Raw genomic sequence first — 19,324 nt, forward strand, 5'->3', positions numbered from 1 at the left:
ACTTGCCAAAGTTCCAGCTTGCTCATCAAAAGCTGAGTTCTTGGCAGTTAGGATGCAGAAGGCTGTTATACTTGGTTCTCTCCGTCTCTTAAGGGAAATGACTTTGGCCTGCTGTGATCACTAACCGCCTTGTTGTGCAGAGTGGTCCAGCAGTAACGGATGGAGCTCAGGCTGGGCCCTCGGAGAATCGGACTCCGGGGATAACCCCCCTGAGCATTTAATAACAAAATAATAATAATAATGCAAGTAATATCAGAAACAACAATAACAATAATAGTAATGATTCTAGACCATACAATCAATCTTCATGGGGAAGACAAAAAAAAAATAGTGCATTTAATTATGACATAAGAATTAGTTATGAGAGTGATTCTACTTTCCATATTGGAAAGATGTCACTAATTTGCTCATATTGTTCTGCGTTACGGTGGAAAGATGAATGTTCTTCAATTTGTTGTTTAGGTGGAAAAGTATCCCTACCTCCAATTTTACAACCTCCTCAACCACTTTACAATTTAATAAAAGGATTACACACCAAGTCCAAACATTTTCTTGAAAATATACGGAGATATAATGCTGCTTTTCAAATGACATCATTTAGAGCTTCTAAAATTTTTAATGATACATACATGCCTACGTTTAAAGTTCAAGGACAAGTTTATCATACTATTGGTAGTATTTATCCTGTTGAAGTAAATCAAGAAAAGTTTTTACAAGTTTATTTCATAGAAGAGTTGAATCGTCAAGCTCAAACTAGATGTAACAATATCGATAATATTGACAACGATTTAATAACAAAACTCCAATTGATGCTTCATCAGAATAATATCTATGTACAAAATTTTAAATCGGCTATTGAATGTGTCCCACGTGATTGTATTGATTTAAGAATTATTATACGATCAGATAAAAAACCTGTTGATCAACATACGCGAAGATATAATGCACCCACTTCAAATGAAGTTGCCGTATTAATGGTTGGGCAAGAATTTAATAAAAGAGACATCGTCCTTAATCTTTGTAACAATACTCTTCAATGTATAAATGAAATACACCGTTCTTATGATTGTTTACAATATCCTTTAATTTTTTGTTATGGAGATGACGGAGAAATATGTTTTCTTTGTACGTTATAATATTAATAAATAAAGTCCTTATCATTTGAATTAAGTGGTATTTATTTATTTATAAAAAAAAATATAAAAATAACAAATAGTATGAACATTTTATAAAAAAAAAAAAAAAACACCAAAGCTATTCTTAATTTATGCTTTTTCCGATAAATAAAAATTCATTTTTAATAATAATGATAATAATAATAATACACGGTCAGAAAAGAATACAACTTATTCCTATGTAGAATGGTAACCATTACCATGTTACATAGTATTGAAAATTTTTGTGAGAGCCCTGTGTAAATTTGCTAATATAAATTTTAGAAATTGTGATAAAAATATAAACAATTACTCATTCGATGTGGAATTAAATTCGGAAAATCACGTTGTTCAATTCGTTATTTACGAAAAACTGAGATTTTTTATTTTGGTTATGTTTTTTGTTAATAACAAATTTAAATTTTTATCAAAAAAATAAAAAAACATCATTTTATTATTATTATTATTATTATTATTATTAAAAAAAAAGGTTAAATAAATCTATGTCATTCGCCTGGCAAAGTAATCCGTTTCATAATTCGATGAGATAGAGTGAATATGTACATTACATGTTGATAAAGAACAAATAACGTTTACTAATACTTAGTTATACGTTTATAATGTTCGTTGCAACGATAAACATGAAGTTAATAAATAAACAAAAAAAAAATTGAATGGTTACTAGGTTCATTGTTTTTTGTTATTAAAAAAAAATAAGCAAATAAACATTTAAACCATTTATTTGTCATCAACGCTACTATCAACATCAACTTCATGAATTTTCAACGGCCACCATTTTTCCGGCAAGGGCGTCGTTATAAGTATGTCTTTTTTATAATTTTTAATTGAATTTAAAATCTTTTTTGTTTATTTTATAAATTATTGATTATTTTTTTTTCAGTTTCACTGGGTACGGTCAGGAGCTTTTCGGGTACCGTGAATTACTTTTTACCGACAATTTTTCATTTGGCATCCGTGATCGGTCTGGGGATCATGTTATAATGATTGTCGATAATCAACATGAGCTTGAGTCGATTATCAAAATAAATCAGGTAAAAAAAAAAAGGTTGTGGTTAAACGTACTCTCTGCTCACCGTATTGATCCGCAGTGGTCACACGTTTAACCATTTCCATTAAAACATTTTATGATATTTCTTTTTCAAATATCATATCGCGTTACAGATGCCATCTGGAACTTAATATAATAATATTTTTTTTTTACTTTTTGAAGGTGCTGATGGTTTGCGCGGTCTGCCAGTATGGTCGGAGCTTTGATGTCGGTCAAAATTACTCGCCGTTTGAATTTCGAGTTTTCAGTTTCAACTCCGTTATGTTAACGAGTATGTTTTACGTCCCGGCAAACTCAACTTACGAGCGACGAGTCGTCGAATGTGAGATGGAGGACGATTAATACTCATTTCTCCATGAATCGGACCATTTCTATTGACTAATTTCTCCATTTATTCTTTGTTTTGTTGTTCATCAACATTTATTTTTATTATAATAATAATACTAATAATAATTTATTATATCAATAAATTTTATTTTAAGTGAATTTGACTCTTCTTTGAAAAATATTTTAAATTTCAGAAAAAAAAAATAAAAATTAACAAAAAAAGCAAAAAAAAAAATATGAATAAAAAAAAATAAAAATGATGAATAAAATTTAATTTATTTTCTTTGAAACTTTGCCCAGCGAAGCGGGCGGGGACGACTAGTAATTTATAAAAAAAAACTACACGGTCAAGATTCTTAAAATTTCTTTGGGTTATTTTAAATATATTATTCTAACAGGTATCAGTTTTTTGAAACGATTAAAATTCTTTGAATGCAATAACTATAAATATTTGTGATTTTCTCACTCTCTACCCATGCTACCTGTGCTAAAACGTCATTTTTAATTACAATTATCTCATTTCTGATATGGTCAATTGATTTCAAATTTCAACAGCACATGTAATGCGTATTCTACTACCCATATTTCAAATCTCGAAAACTTCTTAAAATTTTGCATTTATAAGTGAGCTAGGGTAAATGCACCAATTATTGACCGATCAACGTTTTCTTTTTTTGCATTAAGCTATAAGAAAAAACTATTAACTTATTAAAAACAATTTGTAATGGATTTTGTTAAAGTTAAATGCTTAATTGATGATAATTATCAACTATTTATAATAAACATTAACAAAATTATATTAATTTTGTTATTCAAGTATTGAAATACTAAAATCACCAATTATTGACCGAGGAAACCCAATAAATGACCGACCGTTCTCTAATTAATTGACCGCTGAAATAAATATAAGTAATTTTGTAAACTACATATATGTAATTGAATGTATTCAATAATTTTCAAGTATTAACTCCATCTTTCATAGTCATTGCACTTTGATATAAATAATAGTAATAATTAACATAAAATCATATTTCTTTAGATCATAAATAATCACAAATTTAGTCTGATGACGATAATTCTTCTGATTCACTTGAGATTTTTTTATTCTTATTTTTTTCAATTTAAGCTTTTTTACTAGCTCGTAAATCTCTTTTTTTTAATTGCTCAGCAATTTTTTTTTCTTCTAATAATTTATTCTTTAACAACCGTTCACTGGAAAAATTACAACAAAACAAAATTTACTAACCAAAAAAGATTTTAAGTATTATTGTTTAATTATAGATATACATTGTATAATTATGTTTATATTTAAAAAAACATTTAACAAAACATTGAATTACTTAAGTACTCTAAACACTTGACAGATTTAATTTTGAAATTAAGAAGTTTGTGTTATAAATATACGGTTATTAATTGGATCGTGATAAAATCAGAGGGTCCAGTAGATGACCGAATGAATTTTTTACTGGGTAATAAGCCTCTGACGGATCCAATAGTTGAACGGTCTTAAAATAATATTAAAACTTATAATTTTTCTTTATTTTACCACAAAAGTAGGAATCTGATCTTTAATTAACATAATAAAACTAAAATATTTTATATTGTCAATTAATAGCATATTAGAAAAAAAATCCTTGTAAAATAATAATTAATTAACTTTTAAGTACACCGATCACTTAATTGGTGACCGGACAACAACTGGTGTATTTACCCTACCTTGAGCATCAAGAAAATTAAAAAAAAAAAAGGAAAAAGAGCGTGTGTACAGAGTACACATGTTAAAAGTGAAACTTCTTTGGCAAACTCAATTTATAATTCATTAATTAATAGTTAATAGATATCAAAGACAGATACATAAAGAATTTATGCATATATAGTATGGAAAGAATTTAACTGATATATAGTATTGAAAGGATTAAATGAGAAAAATTTACACTATTTATGTCACATATTCTTTCAATTTATTTCTTCAATATGTACAACATCATCTGATGATATTTGTAATAATATGGTTGTCACTAAAGCCTTATATGGTAACTAAAATATTAAACATAAGTTCTTGTTTCAATATTTTCTAAATATCGTGTAAAAATGGCATCTATTGTGGTTCCGTATTTAGTTGTCGACATGTTAGGATTATTATTTAATTGCAGACTAAATTTTTCATATAAAAAGTTAATTAATGGTGTCGAATATTAAAATATCTGAATAAAAACGTTAATAAAACAGTATAAACAAACACGACGTTATAAAATACATAATAATAATAACATTTAAGAGCAGTGTACCTACAATCTAAAATACAATGCATGTGCACATGAAAATAACATTTCTATAGTGTAAAAGTATAGAATTCCTTTATATCTTTATCTTTTTCTCTCCGACTACGTATATATATATGCGTCTTTTAATGTCACGCTCATATTATGATTATTGTGACGCGACCTTGAAATTTTACCCTCAACGCGCGCAAAGAAGTTTCACTTCAAAAAGGTAAAGCGATAAAATTGATCATTCAAGAATTTTACCTTCATATGTCTTAACATGACTTGATATGTTCATGTGAAGCTTAATACAATAGAATTGAGTTAGAATGAAGAATCTTTGACAGGGAGCGCATGATCGTTTAATCGTCTCCTTCCAAAAAAGTTAAGTCGGAATTCTCAAGTTATAAAATAAAAATAATTTTTTTGACATTTCAAAGAAGTTTGTCTGACATTAGTTTTCACTTTAATCAACTACTAAGCTAGTTTTTGTTTAATAAAGCATGTTCTCTGGCGTACACATTTTTTTAAAAAATTAATTATTTTCTCGAAGGTCAAACATTGCCTGTGACCGAATTAGGGCATTGCAGAAATTTTTTTTTCTATAACGGACAATTCTCTGATTACTCTTATTTTCTACATCATTTAAAATAGGTATCAAAGATGTTTTAGAGCAAGTAAAAATAAAATCTTTTTTCTTTTTTATATTTTAAATGACGAAATTTTTTTTCTGAATCAACAATATTAAAAAAAAAAAAACGAAATTATTGTTGGTCAAAAAAAATAGTTTTTTCACGTTGGATTTGATTGCGTCTCACGAAGACAACCGCTTCTTTTCATAATAATTTTTCTTGATCAAAAAAATTTCTTTTAAGAAGGGCTTACACTTTTTTTCTCTCTCGCCCTCTATTGGTCAAACTGAAGTATCTCTGTCATACTTGTCCAACAAATGGAATCTTAAAACATATTTTATGCATAAATAAATGAAAATTTTCCAAAAAAGCGCATTGCTCTTCGCTAGATATTTTAATTATCTATCGAAGAGTGAAGAATTTTTTTTTTAATTTTATCTTATACATGAGCAAAACGAATTTGAAAATCAACCGCTCGTAACACAAGTACTTTTTTTTTAAGTGTAAAAACATAATTAACCCCTCAAAGCCCAAAAAGTAAAAACCTACCATAAAATAAAAACCTTAAACAACAAAAGAATTATGTATTTATTTTTGTATGATAAAAGTATATATAAGTTGACGGGTGCTTGAAATATGATTAGTCCTTCGAGACTCCCATTCTCGAGGACAGGATTGAATTTGGCGGGATATAAAAGAGGATGAGCCGTTTATCTCTGGCGTCGCTTTTCAGTTTTTTCCCGTTCCTATTCCTCTTACTACCATCGCTCATCTCCGGTTACTTTATCCCTTCCTTTGGGGCGTTACCAGGAGCCTCAGCTTCACCAGCAGTAGTAATAGTAAAGTAAAGTCTCTCTCTCTCTCTCTCTCTCTCTCTCTCTCTCTCTCTCTCTCTCTCTCTTTCTCTCTCATTCGTATTCCTTATTGGATAAGTTCAAAAATAGTGAAAGAGATAAAAGTTAAGTAAAAAGAGTACAGTACCTTGACTACTAACATCGCGAAATAATAAGCTCTCTCATCTTCATCTTTCTCTCTTTATCTCTGTCTCTCTCCTTCTTATTATATATAATATCTAACTCGTCGTAAAACCCCACCTCACCTCCGACGCGGTACACACGCTCAGCTTCTCCACTAGCGCAAATTTATCACGAGACCTTTGAAGACGTAAGTCTCTTTCAACGTTATCTCTCGCTCTACCGTTATACAACCGCTCTCTCTTTTACCATTTCCAATTGCATATATCCCCTTTGGCGAACTCTACCTACTTATAAATATACACATACACATATATAAAGAGAGTACCTATTTCGCTACCTACATATAGATCTCTCAAAAGGTGTAGCTTATCGATTTCAAGTAGCACTCATCACCCTTTTCCACTCAACTCACTCCCAACTCCATACTACTTACATGCCAATTTCAATCCACGTTCAAATTTCAATTGGATACCACATAAAACCGATTACGGTTTCAAATTACGCTTAAATTATTATTTTACCTGGTTTATCGTCCTAATGATCATATATGCTCACTTCATGATATAATTATCTTGAACAGTTTAATATTTCGAACAGCAATCAGCAATCAATGGACGAAAAATTATTAGAGTTCTTGATTTTTACATTTCTTTGATTCATGCCTGAAAAAAATTCAATCATTAAGCTTTATTGTTAAATGTAGTCATTTAAGATTCTTTATCTGGATAAAAATATTTAAAAATGAAGTATTTATTATACTACATACTTTTGAATAATTTTTTTTGGAAAAAACCCGCACTTTTAACTCACAAAATACCTATTTTACATAGCACTGAAATTAACAGACATGTGATCATCTTTAAGATTTTTTTCACAAAAAATATTCATATCTACAAATTTAAAAAAAAATATAAATGAAAATTAAGTTAAATAATTTTTCTAAAGAATTGATTTGTTAAATAGAACCAAAAAAATGTCAAACATCTGCTAATTGGTGTATCACAATTTTCACGTATGCTGATAAAAAAAATTAACCTAATTTAAGAGATAAAATCTTGAACTAAATAAAAAACAAAAAAAAATTTTTTTTGAAGTATTTCATTTTCTTTTATCAAGAAACTATTTTTAGTTTAATTAAGTTTTGATGATACTGAAATTAAAAGACATTTAATAATCAGTAAAATTTTTCTGAAAAATAAATTATTTAAAAAAAATTTTTTTTCCAATTCTGCATGTAAAGAGTTTAAGAAATGATAAATTTGATAAATTGTTAAAAATAGTTTCTTATTATCAATATATTTCATAAAAACCATGACGAAATTTTCAAGTATCTGCTGATTTCAGTATCATCAATTCAACTTCATTCAAAAATTTTTCTTGGATCAAAATTATTTCTCTAATTAATTAAATTAATTTTTTCATCAACTTAGTTACACATGAAGATCTTATTTTTCTACAAATATAAATCAACAATGTTTAAATAAGCACAGCTGATTTCTTCAAGATTCTGTATTAATAATTACTAAATTGACTCTCAGGTATACAATTTGGTGTAACAAAAAGTAAGAATCTTAACTTTTTAACAATAATTAATTAATAACTCGCTCGAAGTTGTCTAGTCTGATCCGGACAGACAAACTAGTGCCGCCATCACTCGGAACTCTTGAAAACTATAATTGATCACTTTTTCATTAACTCTTATGATAACTGCCTTAAAAAATATTTATATAATAAGATTCTAAAATTATATTTTAATGACTCAACTTTTATCAATCAAATTTTAAATATTTTACTCAGCTTCACCCTTTCTTCTCAACCCAAATCTGATAACATAATTCACTCCTCAAATCTCTGCATTCATCGCGCAAAAATTAGCTAATAAACACACATAATAAAATCAATTACAAATTCCTTTCAGACAGAAAATAAATTCGTCATCAATAAAAAAGAAATCGAAAAAATAATCTGTGTACTTTGAATGACTCCCTTGTACAATAATAATAAATCCGTAGGATTGGACACAAATTCACAGAAGCGAGAGATAAAGACGAGAGAAGGATAATCCGTCGAGGAAGGAGCCCAAGGAAACGTGGTCTTTCAGAGTGACTACTCGATCTGCTATTGCTCCCATCGCCACAAAGAATCAAATCAACCAGCATGAGATTGCTTGGTGTGCCTCTTTCTTTCCCCCATCTCCGATCTCTCTTCACCCTTGCGACCCTTCTATATATATATATATATATATATATATATATATATATATATATATATATATATATATATATATATATATATATATATATATATATATATTTCCTCCCACTACAGACTGTACAGACGATAGTCTCTTATTCAAACTCCGTGTGTCCTCGTGCCCTTCATGACTGATTGGTCTTGGTTACTGCATTCATCATCTTCATACTTTATACTCTCTATAAAAATAACAATAACAATAATAATTTTTCTGATAGAAAAATTACACCATTCGCACGTGCGTGTACTCCAAACTATAATGTATCAATCGATGACGGCAAATTGCTGTTTTAAACACACTCCAGCACGCGCAGTTACTCGTACATGTTCTTGCTCATTCATATCAACCCTAAAAAATTAATAGGATAACAAAAAACGGAAACAATTACTGTGACCACTTATATTTTCTAATATATCAAGTACGTTTAATTTTTAATTTTTAATTATTAATTATTGTTAATATTAAAACATATTTCATTAATTTACGGTCTCGAAGTACTCCTTGCTGTCCTTGGGATTGGGCTTGATCGTTTTGGAGTCAGGTTGCCAATTAGCGGGACAAACTTCCCCGTGTTTCTCCACAAATTGGAAAGCCTTTATGAGACGCAGTGTCTCGTCGACACTGCGGCCCACGGGCAAATCGTTGACACTCATCTGCCGCAAGAAGCCCTCTTTGTCAATGATAAATAGGCCACGTAGTGCAACACCCGGCTCGTCTAAGAGGACTCCGTACCTTGAGGATATTTGTTTGTTGAAGTCACTCAACAGCGGGTAATCCAACCCGCCGAGACCGCCTTGCTTACGGGGAGTATTTATCCACGCCAAGTGACTGAAGTGAGAGTCTGTTGATACGCCAATTACTTCGGTATTTAGCGACTTAAATTCCGATAGCTTTTCGTTGAATGCTATCAACTCGGTTGGGCATACGAATGTGCTGAAAAAAAAAAAAAAAAAAAAAATTTTATCATTTTAATTGTATAGTTCGAGTAACAAAACTTATTATTTAATTAATGTTTTGCTTACATCTGAAGCAAAAAACTATTAAATCAATATTTAATTTTATTTTGTTCCATCTATTTCAGGTGAAACTGTTAATTACCGCATTTAAATCATTAAGATTGGTCGCGCGTAAAAACACGTACTATTATGAGTTATTATTATGATTATTTATTAACTATTAGAAACATTGGCTTTGTCGAATATTTCATTTATACGAATATTTTTAATAAAAAGACACAAGTGTTATTTGAAAACTGGTATTCGTATATTAAACGTTTTTTTAAAACAATAATAAAAAATCAATTATCATTAATATTTAATTTTTTAAATATTTAATCATAAAAAATAATTATTTTAATTGTTTATTTATTTTGTTTTATTCATTGACAATTAAAATAATTGCCTTTTGGAAGAGCCCGTCATGGAGAATGGAAAGCAATTTAAAAAAAGGTCTTATTATTTTATAAATTAAATAATTAATTTTTTATACGCACGAGGTATTATTTGCTACTTTTACTCAATTGTGCTTTGGAAAAAAAAAAATGTTCAAGCATTTGTTTTTACATTACTTATTAATTATTTAATATTTTAGTTAAGTCTATAGCGAACATCTCCAAATGCCAACAATTAAAAAAATTATGTTTCATATTTTTCCTAAACTTCTTATCGGCAATGATAGCAAAGTGCATTAATTTTATTAATTATTATTATTATTACCAATAAAAACTAATAATATTAATTATCAATTCATTCAGTAATAGTAACTATTTAATTACTTATTCTAACCCTATAATTATTACTGATACTTTACTTCTAGTTTTACTCAAATCGTACTTTTTTATTTTAATTATTAATCTAATTAATGGTTGATATACTCGTAGCGATCGTTTATAATACAAACAAATTTAAACTTTTAGATTATAATTAATCATTATTATTGTTGTTATTGTTAATATATAACATATATTATCGTATAATTGGAGCAGATCCTTTATATAAATATTTTTTTTAATTATTCATATGTTATCATATGTAAACAATTATTAATTATATTTAATTATTAATATTATCGTCGAAACTTTCATACACACTAAATCTTAATGAACTGATACATTTAGTTCGCTTTAAATTATTTACATGGTTATTATAATTAACTTTAATCTTTATGTCATTTAATAATCAGATTGTGACACTTTTAATTAATATTTACGGCAAAATAACTTGTTTTTAACTTTAAACAATAAAATGTTTGATTGTTGTGATAATAATTAAAATATTTAAATAAAATAGTTGTTTTACTTAGTTGGAGCGTTTAATCTGTGATTCAAAATAAATATCACAATTTAATAATTTCATGTCTTTATAGAAATTAATGATTATGGTTTTATCAATAAATATTTCAGTACTTACAAATCAAGTGGATAAAAAAACAAGACAAGGTATTTTCCACTGTAGTCAGATAATTTTATTTCTTTGAAATCACCATCAACAACAGCAGTACCGGCAAATTCTGGAGCTCGCTTTTGGATTTGCGGCCAGGCCGACAACAATCTTGATGTTATTGAAAAATTACGGGTACTGTTTATTAAGTTAACAGATTTAACGTCAGTCAATGACCCGGCAGCCGATGAAACCTGATATCAAAGGAATAAAATCAAAATTAATATCAATGAACCATTAATAAATTAATAAATGATAACTGTCAATAAAACTTACCAGGCTTTTTATTTTAGGACACAAATTTATTAATAATCTTGACATTTTATGCAATAATCCACTCAATCTTCACGTGTAAGGTTATATAATATAAATTTTATCAAATTTATTAAAAACACCAAGTAAAAAGTGGGTTAAGTTTTTTTATGAAATTACTTGATTAACAACTACTGACTACTATCAATAACTTACAATTTTATTGATAGAAATAGGAATGTCTAAGAATTAATTATAAAAAAAAAAAAACAACTTCCTACGGCTTTTTTTTTATTCAAGTGCATTCTTGTTTTATTTATCTTACGGAGTGTATTCTGGAAAAGTATACTCAAACATACATATACATATGAACATAGAAACTCTAGAACCGTTTCTAGTTTACCCGTAACTGGTAACTTTGAAGTTTTGCTTGTCGACTAATAGCAATGAAAGTTTTTTGTGAGATACTGACAAATTAAAATTCAAAACAACCCTGATAGCCAGCGCTTTCTCAGTAAGTGTTGACTTCCAGCAGTTACGGTTAATTTATACATCAAGTGGGCGGTAATTCTTCTTTCAACAACACTTGTAAGCAAATTGACGGAAATCTACGGCCGCAACTTGAATACAAGTTAACAATCAAACTTGTAGTTAAATTTCCTTTCAACTTTACTACAATTTGAAGGAAATACTTGTATAGCAAATTTTGACGTCTATTTGCAGAGTAAGTTATAGGTAACTAATAGGTAATCGCTCGCTTTGCCAACTCTTTCCGTCAAGTTTGCTTCAAATTGCGGACGTAGATTGACAGTAAGTTATAGGTAACGTGGCTATCAGGGAAAGAGAAAATTATGATTTTTTGTGAAGTGAATAGATGTTATATATTATTACAACATTAAGTTTTTGATGAAAATTAAATTAGCCGACATCTGAAAATTTTTATAATTTATTTTATTGAAAAATTATTAAAAAAAAATTAAAAGAAAAAATTTCATATGTCAAAAATTTAAAAAACTGTACGTGCTATTTTTTTTAAATATTTTTTTTCTTCAATTTAATTAATAAAAAAAAATTAAAAAATTTAGGACGTTGGCTAACTTTAATGACATAAATTTTTGATGAAATTTCATTCAACTGAATCCAATATATCATAAAATAATACATAACACTGAAGTTGACAGATTTAAAAAATTTTTTTGGAATTTTATAGCAATTAAATTGTTAAAAAAAAATTTAATTAAAAAGTTTCACATGTGAAAATTAATAAAAATTACAAGTGAAAATTTTTAAAAGCATTTTTTATTGTAATTAATTTGTTAAAAAAATTTTTGAAGTTGTCAGCTAACCGCTAACTTCAGTATTATAAAAATACTGTCTTAAATTCTTTTTCCCACAAGTTTATAACATAATTTAATAGAGTGGCTAATGTATTTCCTAAAAAACTCGAGCTGAGCTAGAAGACGCTCTCATGACTAAGAATCTGTGGAATAATGATTAAGATTATTGAATAATTTACATCCCTGATTAAGAAATCTAATTTGAAATGATTTAAAAGCATTGGATTTAAATACTACTAGAGTTAAGTACGCGCGCAAGCGCGCGCGTGCATGTAGTCACGAATTAGATATATTTTCATGCTTAGGATATATTTATTTAACCAATCACGTTACGAATAGTTTGTGCAACAACATATATTTTCATATTTTTCATCTAAATTATAAGTAGTGACTAGAATTCAAATTTGCGCGCGCAAGCGCGCGCCTGAGTTTAGGGTTTACATATATTTTCATGCTTATGATATATTTGACCAATCACGTTACGAATAGTTTGCTTACATGATATATTTTCATATTTTTCATCTAAATTATAAGTAGTGATAGAGCTCTACATATCTAGATATACAATTAACATGGAGGTAATCATTTCAAATCATCTTTCTGAATCAGGGATTTTAAATAAAGGCAATTAATGAGGTTGAAGTTAGTAGACACTTCTGACAAAATCTTTTGATTTTGCTTGAAAAACAAACTAGGCATAGAAAATTATTTATTAAAATCTCATTTATAATTTTTCAGAGCTTTTAAAGATGAAATTTTTTTGTCTTGAGAAAATTCCTTTCTTGCTCTAAGGAATTAAATATCTCAATAAAGTAAATTTTCATTAATATTTTTATTGATTATGTCAAATGGGAAGATCAAATAATATTGAATCATTTTTTTTTCATTCTATATGCGAAATTGCACGCTAAAATAATATAAAATGGGTATCAAATATTCAAGAGAAAAATTTTCTCAGAATGAGAAAATTTTTTTCTCAGCTGAAGTAGGTAACGCTGCTTCCCTAAAGTATCTAAAAATCTTGATCAAATATACAAATTTATTGTATCAAGTATTTATGATAATTTGAATCAAGAAAAAATTACTTTTACCAAGAATAGAATTTCAAGAAAAATTTTTACTTCGGCCAACACAAGTTCCGTCTTCCTTCAGGCACTCGAAAATTTTCTTGAGCCAAGAATTTTGTTCTCCAATCAAGAAATTTTTCTTTCTGTGCATTGTCATACTTTCTGGTATCTTGATTTTTTTTTTTTTATTAATTTCTGCATAAAACTAACGCTGTGTCAGTAAGAAATACCCATGACTATAAAAACAATGCGTAATACTAAAACCAGCCGACATCAAACAATTTCTGTTGTTTTTATAGCAAATAAATTGTTAGTATATTATATGTATTATTAATCTGCACTCATAATTTTTGTTAATTTCTGAAGTAACATTTTTTTTTCCACGAAATTTTAATTGTTATAAAAAACCAAAAATTGTCAGAAATCAATTCATTTAAGTATTATAAAGATTATGCGATATAATTAGGTTTAATAATTTAAAAGAAAAAAAAATACTTAACTAGTTCACACTTTAAATTGATAAAAATTTTAATTTAGAGATGAAAGATATGTCAATAGAAAACTTTTCAAGAAAAAAAAGTTAGATTGTTTAAGTACTAAAAAAATGCGACAATGTAAAAAAAGACTGAAATTATTGCAATTACGATTGTTTGTTTTAAAATAGAACAGCTAAATTAAATATAAATAAACTTTTAGGTTAAAGTATCCTAATAATTTTGTTCATTTTAAATGATTTTATAAGTTTATTTACAACTTGAGATAGAAAAAATAGAAAAATACAATATCTACATTTTGAGAATTACAAAAATCTAACAAGATATTCAACCTATGAAACTTAAAAATTGACCAAACAATCAAGTTCAAGAATAATGACCAAGTGAGTATCTTCGCGCCCTGTCTAAGCGATGTATTATCATCCCAGCGTAAATAGGAAATTCTGTGAAGATTTCCTTATAGAAACAACGGGTAATACCAACTCCCTCCAATTTTTTAGCAGCTTGACGAAGAGATAGATGAAGCAAAGTGTAGCAAGTCAACTCAGTGGTATAGAGATGATATTCCTTCATCTTGGATACTTCAGTGAAACAGTCCATAGGAAATCGGCCGAAACTTATCCCATGAATAGCCTTCATATTTCTTCGACACATGTCAAAACCAGCAAGTATCATCTTCACAATGTGTCCTCTTACAAGATTAACACACAGTTGACAAGTCGGATCATTTTCATCCTGATACTCAACAGCAAAACTGCCATCACCGTCTGGCACGCTAATTTCAATCCCAGCATCCAGAAGATAAGCCACCATTCGTGGGTTTCGACTCAAAAAGACAGCGTGATGAAGGTAAGAGAAGCCCATTGAGTCTATAAAATTAATATCCATCCTGAGATTCTTCAGCATCCACTTGACAGCTTTTAGATTTAATCCTTGTTTTATTACAGCTGATAAAGGTGTTTCCGTGACAGTAATGCTTCCTATTTGGACATCAGTAACAAGATCTACATTGGCGTCCCAGGATAGAAGAATCTTCATAGCTTCGTAGGAACTATGTTGCACAGCCAGGTACAATGCAGATATATTATCAACTGGATTAGGAATGTTAATATAACCACCTCTGCTTATTAACAAATTAAGAATTTCAGGTTCATTTTTTATCACTGCAAGCTCAATTGGCGAGCAATAGTAAAGGTAATCGTGGATTCGTATTTGAGAACGTTCATTTATTTCAGCACCCGCAGAAATTATTTCGTCAACAAATACTATGTTTCTCATCAAAATGGCGGTCAATAGAGGCAGTTCGCATCCCCTTGGGACTACGCTTACATTCACGTTACTATTTAAAAGAAATTTTACAAAATCATCATCGTGCAGGCGCATAGCCATTACGAGAAGAGTTAGCTCTATATCATGGGATATATTCTCATAAAAGTACTCTTGGTATTGTTCTACTGACACATGAAGAATAGTGTGAACTGGCCGTGTTCCGTTTTTTACTTGTTTACGTACCTCGAAGTAATCTTCATAAGCATGAGGAAGAGATAGAGACATATCTATTTCTATGAACTCTTTTATCACTTCTACGTCTTCTTGATCCATATCTTCTTCTTCTTCTTCTTCTTCTAATTTTTCTATATTTATATAATATGAATCATTATCGTCATTGTCTTCATCATTCTGATGATTATTGTCACCAGTATTGTCATTATTATAATTAATATTAATATTATTGTAATCCATTTTATTTAATTAAAATTTCTTGATTTTTAGCTTCAAATGAATTTGACACTTATTGATGAAAATTTATCCACTTGATAATGAAGAAGAGTCTAGTGACAACAGTACAATGTGTGAAAAAAAAGTATGTAAGTCACAATTATATTTAAAGTTGAAAAATTTTGTTAAATTATTAAAATTTAAATAATAACTATTATTCATCACAAGTTTTAGTTGCTGTTTCACGAGTACTTTTAAGAAATATATATTTTTATTGTCCATTTAGTCACATGTATTATATATAACCTCTAGCTTCTTATCATTTTTTAAAATTTAAATTCAACAAAAATTGTTCGGAAATAGTTTCGTTTTTTTGACTAGAATTATTTTAAATTGTTTAAACTTTTACATTTTAATCACTTTATCAGTTGTTAAATTAATAACCACTTCACTACGATTTCCTTAACCGCCAAAATTTATTTTACAGATTCAACGGCAACAATAAATATGTGACACTAACCCCTTAACAAGTAACAATAACAATTGGGAAGGTTAGCATCAAAATTAAGAATGTGTTTTGAGTTTTAGTGAACAAATTTTTCCCCTACTCAATATGTTTGTGCAAGGCGATTTTCAAGCTTGCTTAATATAAGATAACAACTCTCATTAATGAATTTGAAGTAAGAATTGTTGATACAAGGTTTGGGGTTAACAATCAGATGTTACGAATACCAACGTGCTGATTGTTGTGTTTTTTTATTATTGAATAAAAAAGTAAGTAAGGTAATAAATTATCGCAAAAAAATTGTCATTTGACTGAAATTTTAAAAATAGAAAATGCTATTTTTTAATAGTACTTTTTCGAAACAAATTTGTATGACATTAAATTTAGCTGTCACTTCATAATTTTTTTAATTTTCTTTGATAAATAAATTATAGTAAAAAAAAAAAATTATTAAAAAAATGGACTTGTAGGAATTTTGATAAATTAAAAATTAAATTTTTTAAAAATAATTTGTTTCTTTAAGAAAATTAAAAAATTGTCAAGTGACAGCTAAATTAAATGTCGTCAAATTTGTTTGTTAAAAAAAAAAAAATCGTTAAGTAACTGCTAATTTCAAGGTCATAAAAATTCTATGACAAATTATTAATTTAGATGATACTGAAATTAACTAGCATCTGTCAATTTTAGATTTTTGTAACAATTAAATTATTTTTAAAAAATTTCACGTTTAAAAATTAAAGAAAAATTACAAGAGAAAATTAAAAAAATTATTTTTTATACCATTATTAATTTTTTATAAAAATTCTAAAAATTGTCAGATGTTCGGCTGATTCCAGTATAATTAATCTATTTATAAATTTTTAGGTTTCATTAGAAAGTTTATGGAAGTTCAATTAACAAAAATTAAAAAAAATGAGAAGTAAAATAAATTTCGAAGATGATGCTATTGAAAATTCTTTTTAGTATTTTGGAAAAAACAAAGGTATGAACATGCACGAAAATTTTAAGTAAAAATAAAAAATGTTTATACTTGTTGGAACAAATTATTTACAAAGGCTTAGAAAATTATTTTATTATTTGAATATTTAATTTATATATTAGAATAGAATAAATTAATGATAGAAAAAACTTATCAGATATAGTTGACAAGATAGGAAATAATAAAAAATGTGATTTAAATTAATTTAATAAAGATAAAAGAATGATAGATAATTTTCAGATGTTCTGTATTAATATTGCTTGCTTTCCATTGCACTCAAGTGATTATACATTCAATATAATAACAGTTATTGTTACTAAAACAATACAATTTAATATAATACAATTATAATAATTATATTTGCCGTGCTTAACCATGAATTATTAAACTGTTGAAAGAAATAATTAATTTACAAGTATATACGGGTAAATATTATGATTGCTCAGAGTAAATAAAGCAACACGTAAAGGTAAATAACAGGAGTATTAGATGGCAGACTGCATAGGTGAATGCAAAATTGATGAAAGCCGTGAGATAAATGTCAGAGCAGTCACGCTACCCCTACCACTGTTATTATTGACAATTGTTGATGTTGATGATGATGATGATGATGATGATGATGATAATGATGACGGATACTCGGGTATAGTTTTGCAGCACAGAGATTTTCTACCACTGAAGATCGCTTCCCATTGATTGATATTCATTGAGCAATTATCATCCGCTTTATCTGTCGGTACGTATCGTTGAATTTTTCTTATTACTTCATGAAGGGTTTCTATTTCTTGACACAGTAAAATTATTTTTTTCCAGAGGATCCCGTTCTCGTTCTCCAATAATTTTGCCCTCATTGCCGTCTACGATAATCAATAAATTGTTTAATTAATTTAAATAATTAAAGAACTAAAATTTATTAAGGTATAACAATTATCGCTTTAATTATTTGAATAAATAAACTTACATAGTCTTCACGAAGTTTCCTAGCATCGCGGGATTTTTTAGCAGCTTCATTATTCTTCTTACGACGCTCATAATATTTATCGTCTTTTTTGTCATCAGATATTGCTTTTTTTTCACTTCTTTGATACTTTTTCCGCTCACTTAAACAATTCATCGTCATAACCACCGTAATAATAACAATGATTCTAGTTATAAATATTTATTATCAAATAAATTTACTACAAAAATTTTTAACTTTCAGACTTTGAAGGCAAAATAAGAACTGGAGAGCTTTAAAGTGGTAAACGAACTGCGAGCCTGGGATGACACCAAGTGACTTCCAATGGGTAAAAAAGCTCGAGTACATGCATGTATACATATTTTATTACGTGATGTGATTGTACAGAGATTGTCGTAACTTTATGAACCATCAGTTGCTGTCCACGTACTCTAAAAGTCTCCTCATCAGCTTTGGCCCCATCAACCATCACTGATCATCATGACAAGAGTATAGTACTATTTCTACATTTGTATATAAATGTACGTACATGTCTACTCATATATTTACCGGTGCAATACGTAGATACATGCATAGATGCTGATATATTTTTTACATGCTTCCAGGAAATATACGTTAATTTTTAATCAATGCAATAAATACCAAGGACTGTTGGATCATAAAAAGCTCACGAATGGACGTTTTTCTGCGATGAAATGGAAATTTACGTTAAATTTTAAATAACAGATTTTAGATTAACGACCAGGATGGGGTCGTTTTCTCATTATGTGAGTTCTGCGAAAATTATGTAGAGCATTTTTTTTACGTCTTCGCTGAGCGTTCATTATTGACACTTTGCGTAAATAACTATAAATTAATTTAGCAACTGTTACATGGTTCTGTCTTTTTTTGTCTTCTG

The 19,324-nt window shown here is 28.2% G+C and overlaps 2 protein-coding genes and 1 long non-coding RNA gene across 5 annotated transcripts in view; all 3 read right to left on the minus strand.

Moving 5' to 3' along the window:
* Positions 1 to 8,584, minus strand: part of LOC141528167 (uncharacterized) — a 177,171-nt gene extending 168,587 nt beyond the window's left edge. For 2 of the 3 annotated variants that reach the window (XR_012479328.1, XR_012479327.1), the window contains exons 1-3: positions 7,734 to 8,584; positions 7,190 to 7,458; positions 6,945 to 7,085 (exon numbers count right to left, since the gene is read on the minus strand). This is a non-coding gene — a long non-coding RNA (uncharacterized LOC141528167). The remainder of the gene's footprint in view (positions 1 to 6,944; positions 7,086 to 7,189; positions 7,459 to 7,733) is intronic. The other variant, XR_012479329.1, reaches the window with a different exon arrangement.
* A 477-nt stretch (positions 8,585 to 9,061) lies between these two features.
* On the minus strand, positions 9,062 to 11,692 carry Tpx-3 (thioredoxin peroxidase 3). Its single transcript, XM_074244221.1, has 3 exons — positions 11,392 to 11,692; positions 11,086 to 11,309; positions 9,062 to 9,610 (listed from the first exon to the last, which is right to left on the minus strand). Exons 1-3 carry the CDS (start codon positions 11,434 to 11,436, stop codon positions 9,154 to 9,156), a joined length of 726 nt encoding a protein of 241 aa, XP_074100322.1. The 5' UTR covers positions 11,437 to 11,692; the 3' UTR covers positions 9,062 to 9,153.
* A 6,261-nt stretch (positions 11,693 to 17,953) lies between these two features.
* LOC141528423 (uncharacterized) lies at positions 17,954 to 18,657 on the minus strand. Its single transcript, XM_074244471.1, has 2 exons — positions 18,430 to 18,657; positions 17,954 to 18,325 (listed from the first exon to the last, which is right to left on the minus strand). Exons 1-2 carry the CDS (start codon positions 18,586 to 18,588, stop codon positions 17,954 to 17,956), a joined length of 531 nt encoding a protein of 176 aa, XP_074100572.1. The 5' UTR covers positions 18,589 to 18,657.
* Positions 18,658 to 19,324: the final 667 nt, after the last annotated feature.

The sequence above is a fragment of the Cotesia typhae genome, unplaced genomic scaffold (genome assembly GCF_013202065.1).
Source record: "Cotesia typhae breed Kobodo isofemale line unplaced genomic scaffold, CoteBio_Ctyphae contig_43, whole genome shotgun sequence".
Classification (NCBI taxonomy): Eukaryota; Metazoa; Arthropoda; class Insecta; order Hymenoptera; family Braconidae; genus Cotesia; species Cotesia typhae.

Bases quoted from the DNA above. Each gene is read 5' to 3' on its own strand.
- Tpx-3 (XM_074244221.1), bottom strand. From the start codon at position 11,436: ATGTCAAGATTATTAATAAATTTGTGTCCTAAAATAAAAAGCCTG. The intron at 11,310-11,391 runs GTAAGTTTTATT...CTTTGATATCAG, and splicing joins GTCCTAAAATAAAAAGCCTG to GTTTCATCGGCTGCCGGGTC. The intron at 9,611-11,085 runs GTAAGTACTGAA...TTTTTTTTTCAG, and splicing joins TTTTTTTATCCACTTGATTT to CACATTCGTATGCCCAACCG.
- LOC141528423 (XM_074244471.1), bottom strand. From the start codon at position 18,588: ATGACGATGAATTGTTTAAGTGAGCGGAAAAAGTATCAAAGAAGTGAA. The intron at 18,326-18,429 runs GTAAGTTTATTT...TGATTATCGTAG, and splicing joins GGAAACTTCGTGAAGACTAT to ACGGCAATGAGGGCAAAATT.